The sequence below is a fragment of the Lagenorhynchus albirostris genome, chromosome 12 (assembly GCF_949774975.1).
Source record: "Lagenorhynchus albirostris chromosome 12, mLagAlb1.1, whole genome shotgun sequence".
Lineage (NCBI taxonomy): Eukaryota > Metazoa > Chordata > Mammalia > Artiodactyla > Delphinidae > Lagenorhynchus > Lagenorhynchus albirostris.
In genome coordinates, this window is record NC_083106.1 from 32559805 (window position 1) to 32571982 (window position 12178).

At 36.4% G+C, this 12178-nt stretch overlaps 1 protein-coding gene across 1 annotated transcript in view; it reads right to left on the reverse strand.

Annotated features, from left to right (window-relative positions):
* LAMA2 (laminin subunit alpha 2) overlaps positions 1-12178 on the reverse strand; it is a 605756-nt gene that overhangs the window by 144735 nt on the left and 448843 nt on the right. The window contains exon 32 of the mRNA XM_060167667.1: positions 10534-10727. Within this exon, the coding sequence (XP_060023650.1) occupies positions 10534-10727 (194 nt within the window). The remainder of the gene's footprint in view (positions 1-10533; positions 10728-12178) is intronic.

Sequence of the window (12178 nt, forward strand, 5' to 3'; positions counted from 1 at the left end):
ACCACCAAACCAGCTTTACAACAAATGCTAAAGGAACTTCTCTAGGCAAGAAACACAAGAGAAGGAAAAGACCTACAATAACAAACCCAAAACAATTAAGAAAATGGGAATAGGAACATACATATCAATAATTACCTTAAATGTAAATGGATTAAATGCTCACACCAAAAGACACAGACTGGCTGAATGGATACAAAAACAAGACCCATATATATGCTGTCTACAAGAGACCCACTTCAGACCTAGGGACACATAGCAGACTGAAAGTGAGGGAATGGAAAAAGATATTCCATGCAAATGGAAACCAAAAGAAAGCTGGAGTAGCAATTCTCATATCAGACAACATAGACTTTAAAATAAAGACTATTAGAAGAGACAAAGAAGGACAATACATAATGATCAAGGGATCGATCCAAGAAGAAGATATAACAATTGTAAATATTTATGTACCCAACATAGGAGCACCTCTATACATAAGGCAAATACCAACAGCCATAAAAGGGGAAATCGACAGCAACACATTCATAGTAGGGGACTTAAACACCCCACTTTCACCCATGGACAGATCATCCAAAATGAAAATAAATAAGGAAACACAAGCTTTAAATGATACATTAAACAAGACAGACTTAATTGATAGTTATAGGACATTCCATCCAAACACAACAGAATACACATTTTTTTCAAGTGCTCAAAGAACATTCTCCAGGATAGATCATATCTTGGGTCACAAATCAAGCCTTGGTAAATTTAAGAAAATTGAAATTGTATCAAGTATCTTTTCCAACCACAATGCTATGAGACTAGATATAAATTACAGGAAAAAAAATGTAAAAGATATTAACACATGGAGGGTAAACAATACACTACTGAATAACTATGAGATCACTGAAGAAATCAAAGAGGAAATCAAAAAATACCTAGGAACAAATGACAATGGAGACACGATGACCCAAAACCTATGGGATGCAGCAAAAGCAGTTCTAAGAGGGAAGTTTATAGCAATACAATCCTACCTTAAGCAACAGGAAATATCTCGAATAAACCACCTAACCGTGCACCTAAAGCAATTAGAGAAAGAAGAACAAAAAAACCCCAAAATTAGCAGAAGGAAAGAAATCATAAAGATCAGATCAGAAATAAATGAAAAAGAAATGAAGGAAATGATAGCAAAGATCAATAAAACTAAAAGCTGGTTCTTTGAGAAGATAAACAAAATTGATAAACCATTATCCAGACTCATCAAGAAAAAAAGGGAGAAGACTCAAATCAATAGAATTAGAAATGAAAAAGGAGAAGTAAAATCTGACACTGCAGAAATACAAACCGATCATGAGAGATTACTACAAGCAACTCTATCTCAATAAAATGGACAACCTGGAAGAAATGGACAAATTCTCAGAAATGCACAACCTGCCAAGACTGAATCAGGAAGAAATAGAAAATATGAACAAACCAATCACAAGCACTGAAACTGAAACTGCGATTAAAAATCTTCCAACAAACAAAACCCCAAGACCAGACGGCTTCACAGGCGAATTCTGTCAAACATTTAGAGAAGAGCCCACACCTATCCTTCTCAAACTCTTCCAAAATATAGCAGAGGGAGGAACACTCCCAAACTCATTCTACGAGGCCACCATCACCCTGATACCAAAACCAGACAAGGATGTCACAAAAAAGAAAACTACAGGCCAATATCACTGATGAACACAGATACAAAACTCCTCAACAAAATACTAGCAAACAGAATCCAACAGCACATTAAAAGGATCATACACCACGATCAAGTGGGGTTTATTTCAGGAATGCAAGGATTCTTCCATATAAGCAAATGAATCAATGTGATACACCATATTAACAAACTGAAGGAGAAAAACCATATGATCATCTCAACAGATGCAGAGAAAGCTTTCGACAAAATTCAACACCCATTTATGATAAAAACCCTGCAGAAAGTAGGCATAGAGGGAACTTTCCTCAACATAATAAAGGCCATATATGACAAACCCACAGCCAACATCATCCTCAATAATGAAAAACTGAAAGCATTTCCACTAAGATCAGGAGCAAGACAAGATTGGCCACTCTCACCACTCTTATTCAACATAGTTTTGGAAGTTTTAGCCACAGCAATCAGAGAAGAAAAGTAAATAAAAGGAATCTGAATCAGAAAAGAAGAAGTAAAGCTGTCACTGTTCGCAGATGCTACCAGAAAACTACTAGAGCTAGTTAATGAACTTGGTAAAGTAGCAGGATACATAATTAACGCACAGAAATCTCTGGTATTCCTACTCACTAATGATGAAAAATCTGAAAGTGAAATTAAGAAAACACTCCCATTTGCCACTGCAACAAAAAGAATAAAATATCTAGGAATAAACCTACCTAAGGACACAAAAGACCTGAATGCAGAAAGTTATAAGACACTGATGAAAGAAATTAAAGATGATACAAATAGATGGAGAGATATACCATGTTCTTGGATTGGAAGAATAAACACTGTGAAAATGACTCTAATACCTAAAGCAACCTACAGATTCAATGCAATCCCTATCAAACGATCACTGGCATTTTTCACAGAACTAGAACAAAAAATTTCACAATTTGTATGGAAACACAAAAGACCCCGAATAGCCAAAGCAATCTTGAGAACGAAAAACGGAGCTGGAGGAATCAGGCTCCCTGACTTTAGACTACACTACAAAGCTACAGTAATCAGGACAGTATGGTCCTGGCACAAAAACAGAAAGATAGATCAATGGAACAGGATAGAAAGCCCAGAGATAAATCTATGCACATATGGTCACCTTATCTTTGATAAAGGAGGCAGGAATGTACAGTGGAGAAAGGAGAGCCTCTTCAATAAGTGGTGCTGGGAGAACTGGACAGGTACATGTAAGAGTATGAGATTAGAACACTCCCTAACCCCACACACAAAAATAAACTCAAAATGGATTAAAGACCTAAATGTAAGGCCAGAAATTATCAAACTCTTAGAGGAAAACATAGGCAGAACACTCTATGACATATATCACAGCAAGATCCTTTCTGACCCACCTCCTAGAGAAATGGAAATAAAAACAAAAATAAACAAATGGGACCTAATGAAACTTCAAAGCTTTTGCACAGCAAAGGAAACCATAAACACGACCAAAGACAGTTTGGAGAAAACAGTTGCAAATGAAGCAACTGACAAAGGATTATCTCCAAAACATAGAAGCAAATTATGCAGCTCAATAACAAAATACAAACAACCCAATCCAAAAATGGGCAGAAGACCTAAATAGACATTTCTCCAAAGAAGATATACAGATTGCCAACAAACACATGAAAGAATGCTCAACATCATTAATCATTAGAGAAATGCAAATCAAAACTACAATGAGATATCATCTCACACCAGTCAGAATGGCCATCATCAAGAAATCTACAAACAATAAATGCTGGAGAGGGTGTGGAGAAAAGGGAACACTCTTGCACTGCTGGTGGGAATGTGAATTGGTACAGCCACTATGGAGAACAGTATGGAGGTTCCTTAAAAAACTACAAATAGAACTACCATATGACCCAGCAATCCCACTACTGGGCATATACCCTGAGAAAACCATAACTCAAAAAGAGTCATGTACCAAAATGTTCATTGCAGCTCTATTTACAATAGCCAGGAGATGGAAGCAACCTAAGTGTCCATCATCGGATGAATGGATAAAGAAGATGTGGCACATATATACAATGGAATATTACTCAGTCATAAAAAGAAACGAAATTGAGTTATTTGTAGTGAGGTGGATGGACCTAGAGCCTGTCATACAGAGTGAAGTAAGTCAGAAAGCGAAAGACAAATACCGTATGCTAACACATATATATGGAATCTAAGAACAAAAATGTCATGAAGAACGTAGGCGTAAGACAGGAATAAAGACACAGACCTACTAGAGAATGGACTTGAGGACATGGGGAGGGGGAAGGGTAAGCTGGGACAAAGTGAGAGAGTGGCATGGACATATATACACTACCAAGTGTAAAGTGGATAGCTAGTGGGAAGCAGCCACATAGCACAGGGAGATCAGCTAGGTGCTCTGTGACCGCCTGGAGGGGTGGGATAAGGAGGGTGGGAGGGAGGGAGATGCAAGAGGGAAGAGATATGGGAACATATGTATATGTACACCTGATTCACTTTGTTATAAAGCAACAAGTAACACACCATTGTAAAGCAATTATACTCCAATAAAGATGTAATAAAAAAATTATGAATTTAGTCTTAATCATATCTATGAGTAAAAATTTTACTGTTATACTTTGCCTCTTATTTTTCTAGTCAGTTCTTAACTTCAATTTGGAAAGGAAATATACTTGTCTAAATAGATTTGGCTCAATAAAATTACGCTCATGTTCAGAATTTCGAATTTAAGGAATAGAAGTGTTAAAATATTAAAATTAAATGAGCATTAAAATAATCTTCCTTATTACTGGTGAAACTGAGGGTAATCACAAGTTAGAGTCATTAAACTATTACTTTCTGAATCAATAATAAACTGTAACCTGCCTAAATTAAAAACAAAAACTGAGGAGCTACATAAAGCATCATGCTTTTGAAAAAACTGATCAAATAATAACCATGGTGATAAGAACAGCTAAAATTTATTGAACATGTATTATGCTTAGACACCACCTAATGTACATAGGACTTTATTTCCACTTTACAGATAATAAAATGAGGTTTAGAAAAGTTAGCTAATCAAATGTCACACAACTTTTATGTGGCCAGCCAGAATTCAAAGCGTCTACACCCCTTCACTATAGCATGCTTCCTTGCATTAGGAGATGGTCTGTTTCAAGGACACCACCGAACAGAAGATGATTAGACTACCTCATTTATAAGACTTCCAACTTTAAGGTGATGTGATCTATTTTTCTTCAAGGTTAATAAACTCCCTGGATTCTGCAGAGTGCAAATTGCAATCAAGTAGAGTTTACTCTCAAAATAAAGCCTGACTGAAAAGAAAAGAAATAGTGATCAGCCTCTTCTACACACAGTTCAACAGCACAAGTCCTTAATCTATTAATGGAACGGCTTTCTCAATGTGATATACAAACCACTGAGACTGATGGCCAATAAGAAAATTACCTGGAATCAGAGTGATAGTTGCTGTTCTACAGCATTGCTAGCCTTGACCAAGGCCGAGAAAGTTGCCAACAAGAAACTCAAAGCACCCTTCACTAACAAAATAGATGTGAAAAAGGTGTGAGGAGGGTGAACAGAAGTTACTTTTATAGCTATCCTGATGCCTGGATTTGAACAACATACCCCAGTTTAGAGTTGTAGAAAACTATAATAGCCATACTGGGCTTTGAATAGGAACTAGTACCTGGGGATTAAATGGGGACAGAGAGAGGATGGTGTTTAAAGGTTAGGATGGGGCTTCCCTGGTGGCGCAGTGGTTGAGAGTCTGCCTGCCGATGCAGGGGACACGGGTTCGTGCCCCGGTCCGGGAAGATCCCACATGCCGCGGAGCGGCTGGGCCCGTGAGCCATGGCCGCTGAGCCTGCGCATCCGGAGCCTGTGCTCCGCAATGGGAGAGGCCACAACAGTGAGAGGCCCGCGTACCGCAAAAACAAAACAACCAAAAAAAAAGAGGTTAGGATGGAGTGTGATCACATGTCCAACAGAGCCTCACTCATTAAATAGCAAATGGAGGTCAACTGATGTTTTTTTATCATCTTTTATTATAGAAAGTCCCATTTTCTTTACAGTAATCAACCACATTCCACTATTTTGTTCCTGCTCTCATATATAGGGGACAATAACTGCCATTAGTAATTATTTTTGATTATAAGAGTACTGCAGGGTTCTAGTGATAATACATAAGGGCCTCTGCATTACTGTGATAGATCCTTGTTGGCAACTGGCTATTGAAAACAATAATCTATATAAAACAGATAACTAACAAGGACCTACTGTATAGCACAGGGAACTATACTCAATATTTTGTAATAACCTATAAGGGAAAAAAATCTGAAAAAAAATATACATATATAAAATGGAATCACTGTGCTGTATACCTGAAACTAACAAGACTCTGTAAATCAACTAGGGTTCAATAAAATTAAAAAAAATAAAAATAAAAACAACAATCTAGACTGTGTCTCTGCAGGTCGGTATCAAGTCAGGGTAAAACTTCAAACCTTGGGTTTTATCAAGTGTCTAGAAAGTGCACATTTTACAGAGTTAGTGCACTACCACATTTAGTTAGGCTTACCTTAGGTTACAGGTAAAAAAACCACAGTTTATGATTGCTTTTGCAACATTAGCAAGAAAAGCATCTTCTAAAATGTTATATTTTAGATAAATTGTGACTATAAATAATAAAGCTGATATATACCTAATATTTCATATGCTTTGAATAAAAATAGAAAGCATCAATATGATATTTATAAAATGATATTTCAGGCTCTCTTTACAGAATGACATCCTGCCAACAGCTACTAATTTTAAATTCTGTTCTTTAGGAGAATAATATATTTTACTACGCCACTCATAATCTATTTTAAACATTGTACAAATTGTTCAGTGTTAACTACTAGTCTGTAGAAAATAGGACATGAAAAAATCCAAGTTTTGTGCTTCCCAATACAAAACTTTACTATTAAATAAATAATGCTTTTCTTGCCGAGTCTCAGATTTCAGAAAGGCAGGTGGTTGTTCTCACTTTATAAAATGACTTGTAAATTATGAATGAGGGTTGAAAGAAGAAGTTGGATTTGTATTAACCTAACTTAGTAAGAAGTCCTGATTTGGGAAATCCAATAAAATATCTACTCAGAACTCATCAACATCTGTAAAGAAAGAATGCATTGCAGAGCTCTCTCCAATTATCCCCACAAGAAAAAAATGAAAAGGCTTTGGAGGAAACCTGAGCACCCAGTTAGTGTGTCTTCTCATCTGCACAGAGGACAGGACTCCACTTGACCACCTCTGATGAATAAGAATCTATCATAACTACCATAACGTTTTTTTGGTTTTTTTGGCCGCACCATGTGGCTCATGGGATCTCAGTTCCCCAACCAGGGATTGAACCTGGGCCACAGCAGTGAAAGCTCTGAATCCTAACCACTAGACCACCAGGGAACTCCTGATAACTACCATAATGTTTTAAAACTTAGAGGAAAGAGTCTTAATGGTTAGCAGAGGGGAATAAAAATGTATGTACCTACTGACATTATACACATTAAAATTTTTTCATTTTTTAAGCCCATTTTATCTTTCTTCTTCATAGAGGTAAGATGGGCTCTAAGCCCAGAAGAAGTAAATGAATTAAGAACTGAAATAATTAATGTTGAATATATTGGGAAAACCATGTTTTCTTTTTGTGCCTTGCATTAACAGTCAGCATAGGGGTTAAGAAAGTAAGATTTTCAAGACAGATCTAGGTTCAAATCACAACTCTGTTGAAAAGTCAGGGTGAACCTTGGAAAGGTGACTTAAATCACCTAAATTCAGTTTTATTTATTTATTTATTTAAAATGTAAAAATTTTTGTTGGGGTATAGTTGATTTCAGTTTTTTTTTTTTTTTTTTTTAAATCACACTGTGGACATAATAATGTATGGGGACGTGGCAAGAATGAAAAGAACAGCATATAAAGCACTTAACATCATTTCTGACAAATGGAAGGCTCTCAACACGGGTGAACCTTTAAAGAATTACTACTGTGATGAATCCTGTGTGGCGGAAGGGGCTGTAGGGGATGCCTGGGATTGAAAGCAGATACGTTGGTCAGGTGTGCCCAGGCACTGAGTTGGTTTGGCGGGGTTGAGAACGTTGGTGGTTTGAATTTGGCTAACTATGAGAGACTCTTGTATCTAAATATCTCCTACTAAAGGCACAGACTATTCGTGTAAATTCTTCATGATAGTAATGGAATGCCCATGTATAAAAAGCCTGTGTCCTGCAAGAAACTCACTATTTTGGATCCAATAAAACCCTAGCTTGCTCTCTGGCAATTGTCCGTGGCAGCTATTAGTTTCTTTTAGAAATGTAGGTGGTCAAGAAAAGTTCTTTCATGCTTTCTGCATTTTCTCTGTGTCCTCTACAGCACAATTTAAAATTATTTGTTAAATAAATTAAGAGCATAAACTAACTATACAGGGAGACTCCTTCCACCAATATGCAGCTCACCTGAGATACTGCAATGATCATGCCAATGTCATTTATCCTACATTTTTGGGGGGGTATACATATCCATGATGTAGGCCAAATTAAACTGTGTTTTCTAGAGAATGAACCAAAGAGAGAAGAATTAACTGTACAATACATGCTCCAGGCTCCAAAGAAGCTTTTCTCAGAAGACATTTCTCTTACTATATAAATATTCTCTTGCCAGAACCAGGCTACTTTCATCCACTCCCACTCACGGGCATTATAAAATTCTACTATAGGCACACGTGACAAAACAGGCCCTGCAGATCAAATGTGCTGGGTCAATCCATTCTTTGGTTTCTTGCTCTAAGTTAGCTTAAGGATATAGAAAGATAGAAGGAAAAGAAGAAGTAAAACTGTCACTGTTTGCAGATGACATGATGCTATATATAGAAAACCCTAAAGGCACTGCCCCAAAACTATTTGAACTCATCATTGAATTCAGTAAAGTGGTAGGACACAAAATTAATATACAGAAATCTATCGTATTTTTATATACTAACAACAAACTATTAGAAAGAGAAATTAAGAAAACAATCCCACTTACAATTGCATCAAAAAGAATAAAATACCTAGGTATAAATCTAACTAAGGAGGTAAAAGACCTATACTTGTAAAACTGTAAGACACTGGTTAAAGAAATTGAAGACAACACAAACAAATGGAAGGATATACCGTGCTTATGGATTGGAAGAGTATTGTTTAAATGACCATACTACCTAAAGCAATCTACAGATTTGATCCAATCTCTATCAGAATACAATGGCATTTTCCACAGAACTAGAACAAATGATTCTAAAATTTGTATGGAAAAACAAAATACATGAAAGAGCCAAAACAATCTTGAGAAAGAAAAGCAGAGCTGGAGGAATCAGGCTCCCTGACTTCAGACCCTACTGCAAAGCTACAGTTATCAAAACGGTATGGTACTGGCACAAAAATACACATATAGATTAATGGAACAAGGTAGAAAGCAAAGAAACCAACAAACTCATAGAAAAAGAGATCAGATTTTTCTGATCTCACCTCTAGAAAACTAATTACTTTAAAGTTCAAGGTCCGTTAGATTAGCATTTAGGTTAGGAATATCTATATATTACTTAGTTAAATATTTCCATACTAATAATTTAGTTTCAATAATATTAAAACTAGTTGGAGTACATTGGAAGTCCATTTCAATTATCATTAAAATATGCCATTTTACTTGAGAAGAGTGAATATGTATACACCAATAACTGAATACGATAACGTAAATGTATATTACATATTACACTTCATCTCTCCCCTCCCATCAACCTTGACACTTACTTTTATTTTAAATGCAATACACTTTCATCAAAGATTATTGAAATACATAGAAAAAAAGTTTAAAAAGTTATATTCCCAAACATACCCAGTCTTTACCTTTTGGCATATCTAAAAAGCCAGCCTTAGCTTTTGAGGTAACTCATCAAACTAGAGCACAAACAAAAGTTCTAGTTAAAATGTTAAGCTTCAGACACACATAAGGTGTTAAAACCAGAAATACTGGCCTGTGTAAATACATTAAAATAAATAAATATTGAAATAAAAGACACTTAAATAATTTCCATTTCTATTTGTTAGAAAGAATTAAGACCACTAATGTAAATTCCCTCAAGGAAAAGAATACCATAATATAACTGTCCTCTCTAAATTTATAAATAACTGTTTTAGATTAGAATTTATATAAGATCCAAGAATTCTATTTAACTACTGATATTCGATGTATGTTCAGTATGGCATTACTGAATCCAGAAGCAGTTATTAAAACAAAACAAAACATATGAGTAAAAACACCTGAGTTCATTGTCACTGCTTCCAGGTTCTGTAGGGCAAGAGAAAGTTACGAAGCAGGATGCCCATGGATTTCTGTAAAAACTCGGAAAAGAAAAGTCAGTTGTAATTCAAGCCTTACAGTGTCTGTCCAGCTGATTACAAATTCAGGACGACTCTAAAAATATTTAATAAACCCAGACCTTTAATCTGTCACAAAGGCAATGTCAACTTTAGGTAAAACTGCAAACTCTGAGATGGGCAAAATAAAATAAAATCTGCCTCCGGGAGCTTTGCTGTAGGTCTTCAATGAACTGACTAAAGCATGCTGAGGATTTTCTCAGCTGTTCTCGGCTCAGGAGGTGGAGACAAAAACAGCAGGCAAACAGAAGAAGGTGGATAGATAGTGTCAGAGAAAATGAAGAGTAACACTAGCTATTGCAGAATAAGAAAAAAAAAAGTCAGTCTTTGCCATTGGAAATGAGATAGAAATGGAACCAAGGCCCCCAGAACTAATAGCTAAGTTAGTATACGTACAAACACACTCCATGCCCTCGCGCGCATGCCAGTGTTTGCAGCCGTCACACTTCTGCCCCGTGGCTCCGGGTCGGCACGTGCAGATCCCTGTGACAGGGTCACAGGGGACAGGCAGTGAGCCATGGGGGTCACACTCACATTCTTGGCAGGAGCCTCCGGGGCTGCTTGGGCTGCCGGTATAGCCAGGGGCACACCTGAATTTAAACAGTGACAAAGCAAAGGAGATTAATAGTAAGTCATGTCTCGAAATTGTTGTTGTGTGTGTGTGTATTGTTTGAATGAAACAAAATTGATACCAGAAGTCAACAGATCAGGGGTTAGCAAACTTTTCCTGTAAAGAACCAGACTGTAAATATTTTAGGCTTTGCAGGTCAAGAGGCAAAATCAAACTCATGCAGTGAAAGAAATTTTCAAACACTGTTGGTTGATGGAATTCAAAACATAATAATAGAATATAAATTGTTTTATAATAATAATCTACTAATGGAAAACCAAACTAATAATAAGAATGGGATTCTTGTTGAGGTATCAAATTTACTTAACTAGGGCTCAAATTTATTGCTCTCTGTCATCAAAGTTTGCCCATAACCGCCATTCCCAGCTTGAGTGCCATACAGGATTAGTCAATGGGCCAAATTTTGTGGTCCATACTCTGCCCACTACTGCTCTAGATAATAAACTTTTTTTTGAAGGTTTCATTTTTAAATTAGAAATGAATAAAATTTTCTATTTACTCCTGGGCTTTCCTAGAAGCACGCATTTTAGAGATCAAAATGACCAAGGAATTCAACCCATTAATTTTACCAATGAGCAAAAAGAAGCAAGTGGCGATAAACTACTACATTTTCTATTTAATTCGCCTGGTCTTTCCTTTCTACCACATCTTCCTCAAGATGGATTTTTCATTGTGTATCTCTGGAAGTGGGGTAATGTTATGCCAATAAAATATGTAACACCGACTTGAGAAATTAGAAAGGAAATCCAACTGGATGAAGCCAAATTGCCATCCACTCTCTTCTACCCGTCTGTGCAACAACCATTCATCTACGTATATACCACTGTCGGTTATGTTACTGGAAGTCTGATAACTTCACAAGATGCTGGCAAAACCATATGCTCTGGTTTACCCAGAATGGTCCCAGTTTGCCTGTTGTCCTGGCTTAAGTATTAAAAACATATTCTGTCTTTCCCTAGAGTATCCTGGATTGGAAAATAAATTATACACATAGCCTAAATATAATCAACGGTAAGAATTTTTGTTCAAGAGGAAAATATGGGAGGAAGCTGAGAGACAGTAGGAAATTGAAGGCAAAAGTTGCAAACACTAGCCAGATAATCCTGGACCATCTTTAGTGGCCTGGGATTGTAGAAACTTGCAGGCTGATTGTGAAAGTTAGTTCATCCCATGCTGGTTAGAAAAAGCAAAGCAAGAAGAAAATGATCTGTAACGTTAGGTTTTTATACATTTATGGTTTTAATATTTTATTTCCAATGTACTATTACAAATGCTCAATAAAAGTATCATTTAAATAAGCCCACTTAAATGGTTTCTTAACATTTTCAGGTGAAAGAATTCAATTCTAAGCAGGTTCAGAATGATTAAATGTTCAAAGAGTTTTAGTTACAAGAGTAACGAAGACAAAGC